General features: G+C 37.8%; 1 protein-coding gene across 3 annotated transcripts in view; it reads right to left on the reverse strand.

Annotated features, from left to right (window-relative positions):
- The window catches only part of LOC137544436 (promotilin-like), a 51,146-nt gene that overhangs the window by 12,933 nt on the left and 16,555 nt on the right, over window positions 1-21,658 (reverse strand). For 2 of the 3 annotated variants that reach the window (XM_068265513.1, XM_068265512.1), the window contains exons 2-4: window positions 15,896-16,055; window positions 4,551-4,672; window positions 4,383-4,449 (exon numbers count right to left, since the gene is read on the reverse strand). In XM_068265513.1, the coding sequence (XP_068121614.1) occupies window positions 4,383-4,449; window positions 4,551-4,567 (84 nt within the window). In that variant the 5' untranslated portion in view covers window positions 4,568-4,672; window positions 15,896-16,055. The remainder of the gene's footprint in view (window positions 1-4,382; window positions 4,450-4,550; window positions 4,673-15,895; window positions 16,056-21,658) is intronic. The other variant, XR_011025861.1, reaches the window with a different exon arrangement.

Here is a 21,658-nt window from a genome sequence, read left to right on the forward strand (position 1 = left end):
AGATGGTATTTTTTAAGCTCTGTGCCTGTAGATCGGCTTTAAGTGTAACCAGCTATTAGTGAACTTTTTACTTAATGAATTTTGTACATTTTTATAGCAAAGGTACCAGAATTTTTGCCAATTTTTCTCTACTTTTCTTTTTAAGATTACATGTTTATAAAATGACATTTTACATTTTCAATTACTCATATGAAAACCTTACATTACAGTTAATTCAAACTAAAATTGTATGCATTTAGACCAAGCAATAGTAAGCTTATCAAGGGTATGCAGAATGGAGCTGGCCAGCCAAATAAAGCCATGAAAAAGAAAATTAAAATTGTACCCCTAGCAGGATCATTGCAGGAACTAAACTTACATTCCTATAGCTGATATAAAAAAGAGTTTCAAATACGGTACTGTATATGTTAAATGGAGAAATGCCTGCGAGAGTAAACGTATGGAACCATTTTCTTTATATTTTTACATTAGGGGTAGGAATGGGGATTCCTGTGGTATGATAAGGTTGGGACACAATTACACCGTTTGCATTTCTAGGTCATGTTTACACTTCAAATTTGAAGAATTGGATATAAAAATGCTTAGGTTTGTATGTATTTTCACTTGCTATTTTATGCTCTGCATCCTCTTCAATGCAATTTTGCATGAGTTTTGTGCTTCACAGAGCATTTCTATATGAAAGGGAAACATGAACATTTCCCTGCAAATCAGTTGTTCATTCAGTTATAACCGACAGCAACTGATTCAGTGTGAATGGACCCTTAAGGTGGACACACACCATACAATTTGATAATTTCGATCAGTTGTCCCGAAAAATCGAGAGTTTTTCTTCTTTTTCAATCAATAAATGCAATCAAATTTCAAGGTTTTTTTTCTTTTTTTTTTTCAATTTTTGGAGATTGGGCATGTTGGAAATTTCAGACCAACTTTATCAAGAATTGTATGGTGTGTGATGGATTGTCAATTACTTGATGTATAGTTCCAATCAATTTTTTCTGAGCTTTCAGTTATTTTATTCATGATTTGGAAAAAAAATAGGCGTGTGGTACATTGGCCAGATTTTTGAATTGTTACAATCAGTCAGGAAAATTGATTGCTATTCTTGAATTGAACAGATATTTAAAAAAAAAAGTGTATGGTGTGTAGCCACCTTTAGTGTGCATATTGTAAAGGAACAAAGAAGTTAGGAAACTCATCATGCAGAACATACTGCATTTTCTAACAGGAAAACTCAGCAGTACATGCAAGCTTGGAAGCACCTTGATTTTTTTTACTACGCTTGAACAACAGTAGAGGACACTGGAGAAGCTAAGCATCTCTAACCTCTAACTCTGATAGGCTAGCAAAGTCAGCCATTTCATTCACCCAAACTTAACCCATTCGCGTTCCGTCGTTTTCACTTGAGAAATGTTCACCTCCCATTCATTAGCCTATAACTTTATCACTACTTATCACAATGAACTGATCTTTATCTTATTTTTTCCGCCACCAATTAGGCTTTCTTTGGGGGGTACATTTTGCTAAGAGCCACTTTACTGTAAATGCATTTTAACAAGAAGAAAAAGAAAAAAACTGAAAAAATCATTATTTCTCAGTTTTCAGCCATTATAGTTTTAAAATAATACAGGCCTCCATAATTAAAACTCACGTATTGTATTTGCCCAAATGTCCCGGTTATTACACCATTAAAATTATGTCCCTATCACAATCACAATGTATGTAATCACAATCACAAACCTATCACAATGTATGGCGACAATATTTTATTTGGAAATAAAGGTGCATTTTTTCCGTTTTGCATCTATCACTATTTACAAGTATAAAATAAAAAAAATATAGAAATATTTCATCTTTACATTGATATTTAAAAAGTTTAGACCCTTAGGTAAATATTTACATGTTGTTTTTTTTTTATTGTAATGTTGTTGTTTTTTTAATATTAAACATTTTATTTGGGTATTTTTGGGAGGGTGGGATGTAAACTATAGTTTTATAATGTAATTGTGTTTTGTTTTTAATTTTTTTTACTTTTAGCTGTAGTTTTACTTTTTGGCCACAAGATGGCGGCCATGAGTTTGTTTATATGACGTCACTCTAAGCGTAACACACACTTAGAGTGACGCAGGGTGGAGGCAACGGCCAGAAAAAGCACAGCTTTCGAGAGAAGCTGTCGCTTTTTCAGCGGGGGAGAGGAATCAGTGATCGGGCACCATAGCCCGATACATTGATTCCGTGGCTACCGAATCCGCGGCCGGGAGTGCGCGTGCACGCGCGCGATCGCCTGCAGGAGCGCATGGTTCCTGGACGTAGTTTCTACGTCCAGGAACCAAAATAGGTTAACTTTATAGTGTGCATTTATGTAAAGGGCATAATTCCCCACATATTGGTAAAATTATGAGAGGCATTTTGCACCTGCTTACAATGCAAGGAAACTAAACTGCTACAAAGCAGGGTAAGTAATTATTATTATTATTTATTGTATTTATAAAGCACCAACATATTACGCAGCACTGCACAATAGATAAATGGGTTAACATACAATGTAGGACATACAAGAAACTCACAACAAAACAAGATCATGCAAATGATTTGATAACAGTACAGTGTCATATGTCAAAATAGAGACTGTTCTAGTCCACAAGAGGGGTGATTGACAGTAAGATTGCATAATCAAGCTGGAAACGATAGGGAGGAGGGCCCTGCCAGAGGCTTACAATCTAAAGGGTGGGGGTGGAGACAATAAGTGCATCTGTTGAGAGGGTGTCTAACAGAACGTATTATGGTGCTGGTGTAGGGGGGTATGCGAGCATGAAAAGGTGAGTCTTGAGAGCTTGTTTGAAGGTATTAAAGGTGGGGGCGAGTCTGATGGCTAGTGGGAGTGAGTTTCAGAGAGTGGGGGCAGCACTGGTGAAGTCCTGCAATTGTGCATGGGACTGAAATATGCATTGTGCGACTAGGCGCAGGTCATTGGAGGATCGGAGGGGGCGGGCTGGTATGTGCCTGTGGACCAAATCAGAGATGTAGGTTGGGCAGGTCTTGTGCACTGATTTGTAGGCCAAGCACAGGATTTTGAAATTGATCCTAAAGCTGATGGGGAGCCAGTTTAGGGCTTTACAGAGCGGAGTCGTAGAAGCGCTGTGATGAGAAGAATGTATCAGTCTGGCTGCCACATTCATTACCGATTGAAGTGGGCCAGTACGGTTAGAGGGGAGCCCAGACAAAAGAGAATTGCAGTAGTCTAGGCGGGAGATGACAAGGGTGAATTACTGCATCAAGAAAGAACAAGAAGTTCCCTAAAAAAACGCACCACTCAACCAATGTATCCAAAAATACAAATCATCTTTATTGAGCACAAAAACCAATAAAAACACTTAAAACCATAAACAGAGGGGCACTCTGTAATAATATTCAAAATATTGCACAATAAACACATGTAAACACATTGCCTTGTGAAATAATCATATGATCAAGGTAACATATATATATATATATATACATATACATAAAAGATAAGATCATAAGAACATGAGTGAGACAAGAGTACTACCAAGTAAGACTAAGTATGACAGTGTATCATAACAATTAGTGCAAAAGTGCAGCCTCAGAGGATGGATGAATAAATAAGTTGCATGTGTTTATTGTGCAATATTTTGAATATTATTACAGAGTGCCCCTCTGTTTATGGTTTTAAGTGTTTTTATTGGTTTTTGTGCTCAATAAAGATGATTTGTATTTTTGGATACATTGGTTGAGTGGTGCGGTTTTTTAGGGAACTTCTTGTTCTTTCTTGATGCATATATGTTGTTTGGTTCCTTTCTGCACACTCCTGATTATATATTATATATTATTTTTGATTTGTCCATATTTTATGGTATAAGTTGATGGTGCTTGCCCATTTTTTGTCTTTAAGGGTGAATTACTGGTGAATTCGGGTAAATTCATTTTTTCGCCCTTAGAAAGCGAACCCTATTGTCTGTGAACCGACAATGTGCTCTCCTTATATACACAGAGCCAGAGCAATGTGTAATCAGGAAGGCCTGGTCAGCTGGCAGACAATATGCAAATTAAGTAATGGGGTGGAGTGGTCTCCTGCAAGTTCAAACAGATTTGTATGTGATACAGGCTTTGATTGAAGTTGCAGGCCAGCCACGGGGAAGTAAAGTGTGAACAAACAAAGCCAGAATTCAATAGCAATTACAATAATGTCTGTAATGTTACTCAGGTGCTAATACTATTACAGAGGTAGATCAAGAAAGCAAAAGTGAACAAATACAAAAGATGGAAATGATCAGACATACACAGGCAGATGCTGGAGCATATAAAGCGTTTGGTTGCAAAATTCAATGCAGTTCAGATTCAAAGATGGAAATGATCAGACATACACAGGCAGACATATCATTTTCAGTTCCACTTGAAGCCCATACGCCATTGTTCCATTCACTTTTTCTCCTAGAAAAAAATTAGGAGAAAAAGTGTATTGAATATGTAATTCCAATGACACAGGCGGAACTTGATGTCTGCCATTTATTAGCAAATGATGACTGCAATACCTGCATGTTACAAGCATCACTGTGCGAGAAAAAATGAAGGAAACTTCCTTGAGTCCTCTCTGCCAAAATGCAGAGACCAAATGCGATGAGTAAGAGCGAGACAGCTGTACGAGAGATCATTGCTGAAAGAGAAAGAGAGAAGGGGAGCTAACAATTGGGAAAAAATAATGATTAGGAGCAAAAATGTTAAGATGCAAATAATGACATATCTAGTCAATTATTCAGGATTAATTATCCTGGCTTCAGCATCAGAAACAACTCCTATATCTATATATTGCTGCACATTGATATGCAGACACACCCTCCCAGTGATGTTTAGCATAGACTGTTTCGTTATGCAGAGCCAGATGTTGTTTCTACTGACTTCAGAACACACAGTAAACAAACAATCTGCAGTTATACACCTTGCCAGCAGTAAAGTTGTCACCACCTGAGATAAATTAAAACATGTAAATCGGGGAGAGGAAAGATTTTAAAGTGGGCAAATATTGATTAAACAATTTATAAAGTAATGTTGTTAAAAATTAGCAATTGTATTCATTAAAGGGAACCTAAACTGAGAAGGATATGGATTTTTCCTTTCAAATAATACCAGTTGCCTGACTGTCCTGCGGATCCTGTGTCTCTAATACTTTTAGCCACAGCCCCTCAACAAGCATGCAGATCAGGTGCTCTGACTGTAGTCATACTGGATTAGCTTCATGCTTGTTTCAGGTGTAATTCAGCCACTACTGCAGCCAAAGAGATCAGCTAGACTGCCAAGCAACTGATATTGTTTAAAAGGAAACATCCATATCCTTCTCAGTTCCCTTTAAAGCGGAATATAACCCAGCATTTCATGTTTGCTCTAAAACATTATTTACAGCATATTTTTTTTTTACTAGACCAGCTTTCGAAGGGTAACACACAGGGCTGGAAAGTTCAGTGCAGTGAAATGTGGACGCATCCAAAGTTGTAGATGATGTTATCTTGTGTTTACTTAAATGTATCAAGTGAGAAATGTGACCGATTCTCTGACTGTGGAGAAGCAGCTCGACACAGACAGAGAGTCAAAGCATGTCTGCCTTCAATACATAATGAATAAAACCAGTTTTATAATAAAATGCAAAGTCAGCTCACAAATCAAAAAACTGTACTTTTGGGAACTTATAATTTCTAAATCAATAATAATACTTATGCACAAATGCAAATATGATAACCGTATGGCATATAAAAAGAAGAAAACATGTTTTATTGAATATTATGTCAGGGTTTTAAACCGCTTTAAGCTATAATCAGTAAAGTTCATCTTTATATAGTTTTATAATAAAATGCAAAGTCAGCTCACAAAGCAAAAAACTGTACTTTTGGGAACCTATAATTTCTAAATTCTAAATCAATAATAATACTTATGCACAAATGCAAATATGATAACAGTATGGCATATAAAAAGAAGAAAACATGTTTTTATTGAATATTATGTCAGGGTTTTAAACCGCTTTAAGCTATAATCAGTAAAGTTCATCTTTATATAGTTTTATAATAAAATGCAAAGTCAGCTCACAAAGCAAAAAACTGTACTTTTGGGAACCTATTAATTCTAAATCAATAATAATACTTATGCACAAATGCAAATATGATAACCGTATGGCATATAAAAAGAAGAAAACATGTTTTTATTGAATATTATGTCAGGGTTTTAAACCGCTTTAAGCTATAATCAGTAAAGTTCATCTTTATAGGACCACTATAGCGAACTGTAAGATTTCAAATAGATACATTTTAGTAAAAGGCACTAGACTTAGCCTTTTTTCTATGTTGCTGTAATATGTACGAACAGTGGCACCAAGCAGAGTAAAACAATGTTCTAAAAATGATAAAAAGAGGAAAGTCGAGGTGGACTTACCTCCCTCTGGTAGTGGACATATACTCAAATGCAGAGTAAAAAATATACAATTTATTCACAGCTCCATAAAATCGCAACACATTTCGTGGTCAACAGTCCCGCTTCATCAGGCAGTTGCGATTTTATGGAGCTGTGAATAAATTGTATATTTTTTACTCTGCATTTGAGTATATGTCCACTACCAGAGGGAGGGAAGTCCACCTCGACTTCCCTCTTTTTATCATATTTAGAACATTGTTTTACTCTGCTTGGTGCCTCTGTTCATACATATTACAGCACGATTAAGTCCACCCCTGGTGGAGGGGTTCTTACCCCCATTTTCCTATCTACAGAGAGCGACTTTTATACCTGAGTGGGGTCAGGTACTAATACTCCCCACCTGCCTGTCAAGTGGTTGCCTGATGGTAACCCACCTTTGTGAGTATAAGAACCTTTGACATTACATTATATATTGAGCTTACCAGACAATATTGCACTATTGGGCTCTTGGTGTCCTCTGTTTTATTTTTACTATTCCTATGTTGCTGTCACTTACAATAGGTAGTTGTAGCTGAAAGATCTGACAGGTTTTGGACAAGTCTAAACTAGACTGGACTAGCCATTGTTCAGCTATTAAGACAGTCCTTATATAGAGCAAGTTGGTCTTGAATACTTTCATTCTGTCGGAACCTTAAAGCAGTTTTAAACTCTGACAAGATATTCAATAAAAATGTGTTTTCCTAGTTTTTATAACCCATACAATTATCATATTTGCTTTTGTACACAAGTATTATTATTCTTTTAGAAATTATAAGTTCCCAGTTTATTTACTTTAAAAGCTGCCGGCGCATTTTATTCATAACTGTTGTATTTCTATTGTAAATGCACCCAGTAATGATTTCTGAGCAGTGTTTCAGTTCAGAACTCATTAGCAGAAGTTTCTGCACAATCAGAGAATGTTGTATCAAGTGAAGAATGTAAACACAAGATAAAGGTTATCACCAGTTTGGATGCAGCTGCCCCTGCAGGAGGAAAAGTCAGTCCTGTGATTTAACCCTTTGTATGCTGTTTTACTAAAAAAAAAATTGTGTTAGTATATTATATACTGTAAATAATCTTTTAGAGCAAAGAAGAAATTCTGGATTACTCTCCACCTCAATGGTTGCTCTACACGTGACAATACATATAATATTGTGTCATCTACATTGATGGTATATTTGCTTAGTCCACAGATTTAGTTTAATAAGAAGCATTGCTGCAATATATAGCAAATACCCATTAGTTAATAAGGCATCTCCAGGGATATCCAAGCAACTGGAGATGTTATATCTAACCTGTACTGAATTCATTTCTAATTGAATTGTCACCCTCATCTTATTCATGTCAGACCACAGTGGAGGTTGGCAAAGGTTTGTGAGTTATTGGTCATTTGATTTGCACTTCATGCAAATCGTGAGCTACAGTTTTTATTTTACACTGTTCCAGAACAGCCTACATTTGTCTGATCGGGTGTATATTATAAGGATAACATCTGGAGCAATGAGGGAGATTTCTCAAGAATTAAAAATATTTAGGGGGGTCTTGGCTTCAGACAGAGGAATATTTTTAGAGTGCACTTTCTATGGGGCACAGGTGGTGAAGGGAACCTTGTTTGAGAGCCTACAGTATATACTGATGGATCCTTGTATTTTGCTTTAGTATGAAGAGAGACACCGAGCTTTTCTTTAGAGTCTTATTCTGAAAAAAGAGGGCTTTTCTTAACCATTTACTGACATTCTAACGTATTAAAACGTCATGCTTACCGCTATTAACAGCAACATGACGTTTTAATACGTCCCGCGTTCCCGCCGCTGCTACCGCCGTGTGTGCGCCGCTACCGCCGCCATTACCGTCGGGCTTCTGTGCTGGGTGATTGGGGAAGAGGACCGAACGGTCCTCTACCCAATCGCAGTGCCTGGAGTGAATGGACGTGACCGCGAACAGCGGCTACGTCCATTCACAATAACAGGAAATGTAACAATTAAATAAAGTGAAGGAAAAAAAAAAAAAGTGAACATTTCCTATGAGTGTTCACTAGCGCCATCTTGTGGCCAAAAAGTATATTACACCTACAAAATACATTCATTTTCAAGTACATACAGATCTTAATAAAATTACACTTCCAACCCTCCCCCCCCCCCCAAAAAAAAAAACACTTGTAAAAAAAAAATCAGCTAAAAAAAAAAAAAAAGTTGCCTTAGGGACTCAGCTTTGTTAATTTATATTTTATGGGGGGAAATTAATTTTAATTTATTACATAGGGGCTTGTAATTATGGCCAGAATAAAAAAAAAAAAACAGAACAGAAAAATAACACTTATATTTCAAAATAATATACTGTCGCCATACATTGTGATAGGGACATAATTTAAACTGTTTAATAATCGGGACGACTGGGCAAATAAAACGTGTTTGTTTTATCCACAGGAGAATGTTTAATTTTAAAACTATAATGGTTGAAAACTGAGAGATAATGATTTTTCTTCTTTTTTTTCTGTTTTTCTCATTAAAACGCATTTAGAATAAAAAAATTCTTAGCAAAATGTACTATCCACAGAAAGCCTAATTGGTGGCGGAAAAAACGAGGTATAGATCATTTTCTTGTTATAAGTAGTAATAAAGTTATTAGGGAATAAAAGGGAGGAGCACTGACAACTGAAAATTGCTCTGGTCCGTTAGGATAAAAACCCTTGGGGGTGAACTGGTTAAAGAGACACTGAAGCGAAAAAAAAATATGATATAATCAATTGGTTGTGTGTACTATGAATAATTAATAGAAGTTTAGCAGCAAAGAAAATATTCTCATATTTTTATTTTCAGGTATATAGTGTTTTTTCTAACATTGTATCATTCTATAATATGTCGAGATTACACAACACTCAGCATTCAAAATGATTCTTTCAGAGCAGTCTGTGAACTAATTACCTCTCCTCTGCCAGAGTAAAAGACATTTGTTTACTTACAGTTGAGATAATAAAAGTCAGATAACAGCCCCCTCCACCACTTTGAAAGTCTTGAAAGAGCTTAATTGCTTTTTTGCATAGAGATAACAACTAGAGTTTCTTAACTCTTCCTGTACTGGAAACAATTAGACTGATGTATCTGATCTTAATGTTTTATTCCTTAGCTGTACTACACATACAAATCATAATATCATAATTTTTTTTCGCTTCAGTGTCTCTTCAATATACTGAAATGAATTCTCTTGGAGAGTTTGCTTCGATTTAGCATGGTGAATTTGCCACAGACATTGAATAGTGGTAATCTATTACCAGTACTTGCATATTTGAAGTACATAGTTTACACTGTGTTTTCCCATCAATCACCTAAACTTAACCAATCATCTTAAAGCGGTATTGTCACCATAAAAATCAAATTTCAACAGCAACTGGTCTGAGTGTATTAAGTGATAAAGATGCTAATCCTGCATTCAAAACTTGCAAAACTTGTTCTGCTGTTATGGTCTGTAGTTATCACATACTTTAGGAGCACTGGCCCTAGTGCCAAACAGTGCCAAATAGTTGAATGCTGGGAGTTCTTTTTATCTATAATATATTCCTCCTCTTCCATTTATTTCCCTGCCTAGCTGCTTATTAGAAACACCCTCTGATTACAAGGCTGAGGTGACTCAGTGATTGGATGTGTAAATTAAAAAAAGACAGTGCAGTTGTTAGTATACACCTCGGTGGGAGTGTCTGAAGACTCTGGGAGGAGGGCAGCTAATGAATACACAATGAGCAAGAGAAGGGAGGGGGGAAACAAGAGTCAGGGAGGATATGATGTCAGCATTAGCTTGGCAAGATGGCCACTGCCTAGAATAGGATTTTCTGCTTTTCCTTTATAACATTCACAGGAATCATTAAGTGGATAGCACAATACATCTGTTATGTAAGTAGAAGTAGTATTTATCTACTTATATATATATATATATTTTTATTTCTAGGTTATCATGGGTGTCGCTTGTTCTTTAAAGGGATACTGTAGAGGAGTCGGGGGAAAATGAGTTGAAGTTACCCAGGGCTTCTAATGGTCCCCCGCAGACATCCTGTGCCCGCGCAGCCACTCACCGATGCTCCGGCCCCGCCTCCGGTTCACTTCTGGAATTTCAGACTTTAAAGTCTGAAAACCACTGCGCCTGCATTGCCGTGTCCTTGCTCCAGCTGATGTCACCAGGAGAGTACTACGCAGGCTTAGTATGGTCTGTGCCTGCGCAGTACGCTCCTGGTGACAACAGCGGGAGCGAGGACACGGCAACGCAGGCGCAGTGGTTTTCAGACTTTAAAGTCTGAAATTCCAGAAGTGAATCGGAGGCGGGGCCCGAGCATCGGTGACTGGCTGTGCAGGCACAGGACTTTTGCAGGGGACCATTAGAAGCCCCGGGTAAGTTCAACTCATTTTCCCCCGACCCCCTACAGTATCCCTTTAATGAAAATACCCTTCCTGACACCTAATCCTAATTTTTTTTTTGTCTTGCCTGATAGTACTTTATACTGGTTGAACTCGATGGACGTATGTCCTTTTTCAACCAAAATAACTATGTAACTATGTAACTATGATAGTGCTTTCTTTTAGCAACTGCCAAATAACCTGCTGCATAGCAGGACATATAGGGTATTGGATATCTGCATTGCTAAGTATTGCAACATGAACACATCCTTTATAATTTAGACACACCTCTATAAGCAATACCCATTTGCCTATTCCCCTATTTTTTTACTGCAGCATATTTTATGCGCTGCTTACTCATCACCTTCCATTATATCACTCTTTTGCAGCTTTCAATGTTGGTTGACATAGTATTGGCTTCAGCAAGGCTCTTTTTTTAGCAGGGTGTGATCATTTAAAATGAAGTAAGAAGATTTTGTTGCTGTTTTGTGTTCCTGGATCATCAGGAAAGGGGAGAGAAGCCATGGATGCTCGGGAAAAGAAAGAGTTCTTTATCACAGTTGTGTTTTAGTGCTTATATCCGAGTTTATTATCTTTTTACACTATTCTGACACTAACACACTCTGTATGTGTTTGCCTATTTAAAAAAAATTAAATTAAGTTTTTATCACCTCCCATTCCCTCCCTGGCTTCAACATCTTTGCAATTGCAAAGTCACAAGTAATGGAAATATAGCAGCAATGTATTTTATGCGCAACCATTGAGATGGAATGTTTTGCTGAACATAACACTATTGGGATTGGTAATATTGAATTTTGGTAACATCATTAGCCCAGCCATATTGATGTATCTCATACACATATATAGACTAAACTGCATCCAAAAAGACTAAATTCTTTGTGCATCCTGCACTCCAGCTACATCATTATGACTTCACCTCTTCAGCTTTGATTGCATCAGAAGGAATAAGTGAAACATAGATATAAAGAACAGTAACAAAAGTCCATTACCTTGAGCTCCTGTAGCCCTTTCAAGTTGCAACCTAAAAGCCATAGATTGCGCTTTGTAGTACAGGTAAAGTTATAAGGAATGTGAACATTAAAAAGACCAGATATATGGTATAATAATTTACTCACCTCGCTTTCTTTTATTTGCTTTTAAAGTATAGATTGGGAACCTTCAGAGCATATGTCAACGTGTAATGTCACTGCTATCTTTTATATGTCAGGATTGGAGGGGTAGTGCTGACATCAAGTACAGATTTCTTCAGCCCTTAGAAACAATCATTTTTATTGCTCTGGTGATGTCAAACTGTAGAGCTTAGAAATTCCTTTTCTGCTGTGATAATGCTTATCTATTGCTTAGTGTCACCGTGTCCCACCATTTGTACAAACATACATTTTCTTTTTATCGGAACACTTTATATGCCCCATACACCTTATCTTTGAGGAGCAACCTACTAAAAAAAGGGATTTATAATGGGGCGCATGCTAGGGATGCTAATTTATGGATGTGGAAAACTATTTGGCATCTTCAGCTAAAAAAATAAAATACCATTCTGGTGTTATGGAAGCGGAGATTTCCACTTTGATAATTTTGCTGCCATTACTTTTTGCTGCCTGATTCGCAAAGTAAATTTGAGAATGAACATTTCTGGTCCATTCAGTTAGAAAAGTTAATGAGAGAGAGTTAGGTTGTATTACAAGAAACATAAGGTATGCTTTAGGTATTATATAAGGGTTAGGATGGAAAGGGGGCTAAACAAAGTTTTACAGTCTTATTCAATGTCTGTGTAACTGTAAGAATTTTTTTCTTTTCTTTTCCTGTCAAGGAGCTAGTGCGGTGCGTATACACTCTCTCTACTAAGAATGTGTACAGGTGTCCACTGACTTTGGTTAGATATTTTAGATATTCGGAAGCCCATATCTTTAAACTAGTTCCGGATCCTTTCTATGTATATATATATATATATATATATATATATATATATATATATATATATATACCGTTATATATAAATATATATATAATCCTGAAAACTTCACTTTTGGATCAGGGGTGTAGACATGCGCACTTCCTTGTTTTCGTTGCAGCGCACCCTGTCCCACAGAGTGCTGATCAGTGAATGGGAACATATGTACCCAAAGCTGATCAAAGTGCCTGTAAATGAATGATCAGTAGCTTTAGAAAAATGAAACACACACACACACTCACTTCTTGTGTACTGTTATTATTACACAAGATAAAGTGTGAGGACATCTAGTGGATAAAATATAAATTTAAACTCAGCTTTTTTAATATGTATGTAATGAGGGTATATTTGTTAGGAACTATGTGCTGCTCTTTTTCTGCCTGCTGGTGGTGTTCATTTGGACTGCCTTGGACTTTGCACTATGCCACCATAGTGCAAAGTGCCACCTGCTGGTGGTGTTCATTTGGACTGCCTTGGACTTTGCACTATGCCACCAGCAGGGGGCTTTATGGACATGTAGCAGCCCTGGAGTTCTGCCCTCCACCAGCAGAGGGCTCTGTGGACTGTGAGCAGCCCTGGTGTCCAGTATGCATCTTGTTTCTTACCTGGACTATTTAAGAACTGCCTTTTCTTCCTGCTGGTTGCCAGAGCTTAGCAGTTCTTTGCAGCCTTGAGCTTCTGGACAACCTGCTACCTGACCTGTACGTTGCCCTGAGTATATATTTGCCTTTCTGTTGCTGAACTCTGTATACTTTGTCTTACTCTGATTCCTGCCTGCTCCTCAGTCCTCTGTACTTCGATTGGTTTGTTGCCTGACTTGCATTACGTTTGACTTGATTTCTGCCTGCTCCCTTTTGTACCGATTGTTGTATATTACTCCTGTATATATTATCCTGTACATATTTATATATTAGTTAGCTAGAATAGATAGATAGGGTATTTGGGGTTTGCACATTTATATGTATGGTGATTGCTCTGTATATAGTGTGTTGTGCACCTGGTTGCATCTGCTCTGTATATAAGTGTGTTGTGCAAGTATTTGCATCTGATTTGCATTTATCTGTTTTTTCACAATCCGGTCACAATAAACCATTGTTGCACATTATTCATTGTTTCAGTGTCTGTATTGCTGCACACTGTGGTCATCACCTGTTCCTCCGTTCAGGTTTGTAACAATATTACAGGTATTTTTGCAAATAGGAGCTTGTATTATTGATACAGTATAAAGACACAAAGCGGAAAAAAACTTTTTTATTTCCAAATAAAAATTTTTAACTGTACATTGTACTAGGATCATCATTTAAATGTTGTAATAACCAGGACAAACGGGCAAATAAAAATGTGGCTTTTATCTACATTAGCACTTTTTTATTTTCAAGCTATAATGGTTGAAAACTGAGGAAATAATGACTTTTTTCATTCTTTTCCTTATTCCTCTTATAATGCATAAGAAATAAAATAAAAGTACCACCCAAAGAAATGTAAATACAGTAAAACCTCAGCGCATATGAAGCAGCTATAGCAAAGTCAAAGAAGTAATAAGGACTCAAGTGAAATATGCTGCTGATCCAGCTCAAAGACAATGTTCCCCAGCGTCTGAGCTGCAAAGGTATCAAAAGCAATACAGTACCTCCTCCTGGAGAGATGAGTAGTTGGTACCTTTAAACCATAAAATACATATTCTTGATGTAATCCCGATCTCCAGAGAGGGTGAGAAGCTCCGCTATTACTTCTGTGACTTTGCTATAGCTGCTTCATATGCGCTGAGGTTTTACTGTATTTACATTCCTGAATCTTTTGGGGCCTGAGACCCGCCCCCACCTCTTAGCTGCATTTACTTCTCATTTGTTGCGCTTTCTTTTTCTGGTTGTTACCACCCAAAGAATCCTAGTTTGTCCTGCAAAACAAAAATAAAAAACATATATATATATATATATATATATATATATATATATATATATATATATCTTTTAGGTGTGATAACTGCGTATGAGAGGAATCGGCGCAGGAGACTTGGGCGCAGGATACAACCTGTATGGCTTATCCTGCTTCCCCCTCCAGGCCGCCATGGATGGTAGGGAATGAAATAATTCAGCTTCCAGCAATTGCTGGAGGCCGAATTATAGAGTTTTACAAGTAACTTCAGCTCTGTCTTCTGACGGTGCTGAAGTTACTCACTGCTGCATCCAAGTCTCCTGCGCTGGAATGGCAGTGTTCGGTGATAACTAGCATTAAACTTATTGGCGAATGAATGAGAGGAGTAAAATGTGAAAATTGCTCTGGTTTTTAAGGGGAAATAACCTGCCGCAAGGAAGTGGTTAAATGACAGCGACCTTTGAGTACTTTGTTACCCATCCGTCAGAAGTCATTCTGTTGTGCACTGCATGTTGTACCTCTTCCATAGCAACAGATATATTGTTCTACTATAGCAGAGAGTGGTATCTGTACAGGGTTCAGCCTTGAACTGTTGTCTGAGGAATCAAGTCCTGATCACGTGTGTGTGTGTGTGTGTGTGTGTGTGTGTGTGTGTGTGTGTGTGTGTGTGTGTGTGTGTGTGTGTGTGTGTGTGTGTGTGTGTGTGTGTGTGTGTGTGTGACTTTTGCACACCTCTTTGAGGTTGAGCCCGTACCACTTTCTTGACTGACCTCTTGTCAGCCTCAAGCCTATAATCTATGCTGCTTATTTATAATTAAAGGATAAGGGATTATTGTAGCTTCTCACTGGTCAATCTGCATCAGAGATAGCACATAAGTCCCTATATTTCCTCCACCCCCTCTTGAGGTACCAAAGGATGGAAGAGTCCCTTAATCCTTGACATTGTGAAATTGATGCATTGTGAGGGAGGATGTTCCATTCTCTCCACATACATACAATAATGGGTCAGTCAGCAAAATCGTAGTAACAATATAGATGTCAGTCTGTATGCTCATATTTCTGACCTATAACCCAGCCCTAACACCTGCATATACTCCTGCCTAACAAACAAAACTACACAACCCTGCAGGTAGATGTAGCATACAATCAGGCATATAGCATTCAGCAAACACAGCAAGGAAATGCAGATACAGTATAATTAAATAGTCACCTGAGGCCTATGGACTGAGGCAATCCAGACGAAAGTATAATCACAATACAGATGCAAGATCAGACAGGCCGGGATCAGGGCAGGCAGCGTTCATGCAAGGTCCTTAAACAATCCGAGGTTTGGCAACAGGGAATCCAGTAGATGCAAGGTCAGGTACAAGCTGGGTCGATAACAGAAGATCAGAAGAAGAGTAAGACAAAAGAGAAAACAGGGCACCGAGAGCCCAATAGTGCAATATAGTTTTAACAGAGAAAATCTGTCTAGATAGTTCGTGCAGAATTATACTCACAAAAAAGGGTCACCAGCAGGCAACCACTTGAAAGGCAGGTGGGGAGAATTGGTACCCGACCCCACTCGGGTATAAAAGTCGCTCTCTATAGATAGGAAAAAAAGGGGGCATACCCCTCCACCAAGGGTGGATAAGTAATATGTATCAAACGCAGATAGAACAGAGGCGCCAAAAAGAGTAAAAACACTATTACTTGAAAACAGTAAAAAGAGGGAAGGTACATTCAATACTTGGAGGCGCTCATTCAATACTTGGATTGGATACAGCTTTTTTGAACTCCTGTATAGCCTGAGGAAGCGGTGCTGTGGCCCGCGAAACGCGTTGCATCTTTAGGAGTTACACTGTTTAATAAATGCATTCTACTCTACCTCAGAGTCTTGTTGTCCACTGCTAGAGGGAGGTAAGTCCACCTTACCTTCCCTCTTTTTACTGTTTTTAAGTAATAGTGTTTTTACTCTTTTTGGCGCCTCTGTTCTATCTGCGTTTGATACAGAAGAAGAGTAGTCAGGTTCAATCCGGGTTGGCAACATCAGATCTGCAAGAAGCTTAGTCAAGAGACAGAAAGAATCTTCAGCAAAACAAGGCACTTGGTGTGAGCGCAATCTCAGCTACAAGCCCAGCATAGGCTATCATTGGCGAAGACTGAAGGCGCTCACCTTTCTCTTATATTTAACCAATCAAAAAGTAACAGAATCCAAAAAAAACAATCAGTCTGCCGCGTGTCAGTAAGTCAGCTGACACGCCGGTACGCATGCTGCTAATGTTTACAGTGGCAGAGCGCGTACTGAGGATGCGCCCGCCGCTTGGCCATTAAGGAAGGAGTGCCATGCCCTCCACTGACATCAGAGCTTCACCAAGGCTCAGAGGCTTACGCCTCAGCATGGATCTCGGCGTTCCGCCGCCATATGCAGCGAGGTTTTACAATAGAATAGTTTAGAGGGCCCTTTCCCATAACACAAATGGGGTGAAAAAGGTGCCCAAGTCAATATAAAATATAAAATAGATAATGGAGAGGTGGCTAAACTCAAAGGATGACGCTAAGTGTGGTTAAAAAACGAGGCTTTTATTTGACAGTGGCGAACTGTTTTGTGGGCTTAACCCACTTCCTTATGCCAAAATCTTGTGCCAGTACAATAATGCAGCTGAGCAGTGTGCGCCTTAAAGCTAGGCTACATTATTGTACTGGCACGAGTAACCATCTTAAATGGCCTCTGACAGATTTTAAGCTTCCTTGAAAAAATACAGTCTACTTGTTACATTGAACATGAGCAAAGATGGAAAGTTCTGAACTGATTTAGGGAGGAAGTTTCATAGGAGGGGGAAACTTTTGAGAAATCCTGGATCTGGAGTGGAAGTAGGTGTTTCTGGTAGAGAGAAAAAGACCACTGAAAATGCATAGGTTGTGTTTTGGATGGTATCTGGAAATGAGTGTAGTGATGCATGGGGCAGCTGAGACGCAACTGAGGAGCTAGAGCAGAGATGGATGATTGTGGCAGCAGAATTCAGGATGGATTCTAGAACTACACGGCACATCGTTTTTGCCTGGCATATAAAGTGCTATTTTACAGTAAACATGACTCTAAATATGTAGTATATTTAATGAATTGCTTATGTTGGTGGAACAATTCAGAAGAGAAAGGGAAACCTAATGATTTCACTGCAGTTTTATATATTACAAAGATTAATGGCAAACATTTCAGCTTGATTACTTTGTTTTCACATGGTGGAAACAAATTGGTCCTACAGTGCTTCTAATAAAACCTAACAGGTAGGCGTGTCAAACTTTGCAGCCAATCAATGGATCAGTCCCGGGATTAAAGATGAGTAACAATGGCTGCTGCCCTTTATAGTTAATTACTTCTTCTGTAAGGTTGGAGTTTCTAGTTAGTCTTATGGCAACAGTACCCTAGACAGAGCAATGCCATTAAATATTCAAAGAAGAGCAGTTCAAGCTTACTGTCAGTTTTAGAAATTCTCAGCTATTGCAGATTGAAATGGAAAGGTAATTTTTAATTATACTGCACTGCAAAGACTCATGCAGCACTAATCTGTATTTATGACATGTTTACAAGTGGATTTTCCCTTTAAAGCTTGTACATCTGTACATAAATGATTGTAAAAATAGAAATATAGAACAAGCAGTACCAAGTCATTTTACAGAAGAATGTCATAACCTGTCACAGTAAAGATGCCGAGTGATTGATTATGTACCTTTGAACAGAGGAGGAATGAATAGAGCAAAACAATCACTTACATAAGTAGGTTTTTTTTTGTTGAATAAAGAAAACTAGATATGGTGTCAACTAAGGGACAAAATCAAGAGTGCAGTTTGAATACTTTAATATAGATGTGTTATGAGAGCTGTGTTGTTCTGAGCAGTTGGTATGATATAATAAGATGTCTTTCTTCATTGACTCTCTCGGGTGCTGATATGTACTGTAGCCCATAGGTTCTCAACGTGTGGTACGCGTACCCCAGGGGGTACTTCTGAGGGTTCTAGGGGGTACTCGGCCTTGATATACTTAACCAAAAATTACAAATTTAGAGTTTTATAAAATGATAAATCCTATTTAAACAGCAAAAATTAGTATTTTAGCTGATTAAAAGCCATAGTAAATGCTTGGAAATTGTTTAGAACCAATTATCATGTACTACGATTAAGTATATATTTGTCAAGGGGTACTTGTGATAATGTTTACTATGCTAGGGGGTACTTGGTGAGTACAGGGTTTTAAAAGGGGTACATATCAATAAAATGTTGAGAAACACTGCTGTAGCCCATATGACCATTTGGAGAAAAAGTTTCTTTATGTCTGACCAGGGTCCTGGTGATATACTGAATTGACATTAGGCTTCCAATTAGCTTGGCAACCATTGATGGGGACTACAACCCAGACAAGGCAATTAGGATTTGAAAAAATTGGTGATATGTGGAGGGTTTTTGTCATTGGTGATTTAAACCTAACTAAATTTAAAATTGAACAAAGCAAATTGTGAAAGCTATCATGCTGAAAGTGTAAATTATAAGTATTACCTCTTCAAAAGTACACCATAAGTTCAAATTTGTTGAGTAGCTATGTTTGCTAGTAGTTTGACACTTATCTGGCATCTATTGTTCCTCTTACTTTAGGGGTCACATTATCACACAGGTTTGACTTACTGGAGGGTGGAGAGAAGCTGCAAGCTGTAGTGGAGTTTGGGAAGCATATTTGATACTGGTATTCTGTCCTCCATGTTGCTTCCGTACAGTGCTTATATGTACTTAATAGCCTGATTGCTATTATAATTTTCATTGTTCAGTTTTGGCTTCAGTTGGGCATTAATCCATGAAATTATGTCTCTTTAACAAGTTTCTGGTTGAATCAGTTCTAACTGGTAAGTAAAAGTGTGAAAAAGGAGAGAATTTCTTTATGACTATCTGCTGTTAGAATATCATGAGGACCACAAATTGGATGTGTGGTAACACTATTACATAATTGGCTTTTTTAAGTATGCTATACCTACCCTCACTCTTTTTTTTGCCTCACATTCACATGCCATTCTCCTGTGCTGTATGATCTTTTATTCTTGTTTTGATCTAGTGCTTAAATATATAGTCCTGGGCTGCCTGGGTTAGGGTAAATGGCTTCCTTGTTTGTCAGTTAATGCGCTGGGTGCTGCTCCGGTTGCTGGGTGGTGCCAGTATGCCTAAGTAAATGAAAACAGAAAGGAGCGCTCCTCTTAATGCATTAACCTTTTTATTTTTCAATAATTGTGCTTAAAATCACACTTACAGTGTTTAAATGGTGTATGGGCACATAATAGTCCTGCCAGCAAGTCCTCCCTCCTCTCCTGCGCTTGGCCAGAGCTGCAGGGGCGATGTTCGGCGTGGAGCGAGGTGCGGTGGTTGGGGCCTGGTCGCGTTGGAGCCATCTGACGTCATGACGCGTTTCAGCGCTAGACCACGCCTTCGTCAGGTGACGCGATAGCGGTGACGGTGGAGATCTTATACTTCCTGGCTGGAGGCGGGGAGGGGTGTGACGGACGGTTACTACCTCGAAATTAAATGCAAAGTTATTAAACATAATGTTAAAAGCTCACCGGAGCAAAAGAAATTAAAAATTAAAATTAAAAAACTATTCTGGCATTGCTGACCATGATCAAAACCCCTGGGAGGCAGAAACTTGATACAAAAATGTCAGATCAATTAAAAAGGTGCACGGCGAAGTGAGAACTCGCTGGCAGCATTAGCAAACATACTAGCATCATCAGAAACACCATTTTGACATGTGTATAGCTGCATATATACCACTTGTTTGTACATAAAACTCAGGGTAACCCTAAGAGAACTTATATCATAACTATCTGAGTATGAAGTGAAAGAGAAGTGGATCTGATTGTATATATATGCGCATACATATCGGTACAGAAATGTTTTGCATAAAAATGCATGCAATTAAATGAATAATTATTATAGTAATATATTTTAACATAAAACGAAGGGAAACACTGAGAGAACTTGGCCCATATGCAATTAACTTTATTTCCTGAATTTTCACCTAGATGATATTTTTTTAACTTGTCAAAAAAAAATGCTTTTTAAACCACCAAAGCGCAAAAAAATACTCAAATCATTTGAGTACCTTTTCACATACTTTTGGTATTTTTTTACATTGCAAAGTGCTGAAAAGTTATTCTAAACTGAAGATGAAAAAATATCTCCCAGGAGAGAAGTCAGGTGAAAACGTAAATTGCATATGGACCCTTGTCTAAAGACTCTAAGGCCCATATGCAATTCACTTTTTCTCCTGAGTTTTCCTTCAAGTGATATTTTCACAACTTGTCATAAAAAGCCATTTAAACCAAAAACAAGCAAGAAAATACTCAAAAATAAATTTAATAGTACTTTTTCACCAACTTTTGGGTACATTTCCAATTGTAAAATGCTGAAAAGTTAGTTTAAAGAGAAGATGAAAATTATCTCCTAGGAGATAACTCAAGTGAAAAACTTAATTGCATATGGCCCTAAGTCTTCTAAAGAATCTAAGTCTAAAGTGAAAAGGGGAGTGGATTAAAACGGACCCAAACCAAACATTTTTTTAATTCAAAATATTTAGTTGCACCACTCTGACACATACAAAGATAAATAAACACTCCTTCAAGCCTATGAGCATTTCAGTGCATGCTTTTCACCCTTCTTTTTTTATAACTAGGGTTTACAGGTGGCAGCCATTAGCAATTCCTCCTTTGCCGGACATCATCTACTCCACCAGTTTGCCGGATTCTGTCCCGGCAATATGAAAGGAAGGGAGGGGTTCCTCCAATAAATGTAAAATATTTTATATTTGTCACCATGCAGCTGAAAAAAGGCTGCTATTTATTATTATAATTTAGAAAATAGATTTTATTTCTGAAATATTGTATTTTTAATTTGGGTCCACTTTAAATTGTATATATATGCACGTGCATATCAGTATATAAAATGCATACGATTA

The sequence above is a fragment of the Hyperolius riggenbachi genome, chromosome 2 (genome assembly GCF_040937935.1).
Source record: "Hyperolius riggenbachi isolate aHypRig1 chromosome 2, aHypRig1.pri, whole genome shotgun sequence".
In the NCBI taxonomy this organism is placed as follows: domain Eukaryota; kingdom Metazoa; phylum Chordata; class Amphibia; order Anura; family Hyperoliidae; genus Hyperolius; species Hyperolius riggenbachi.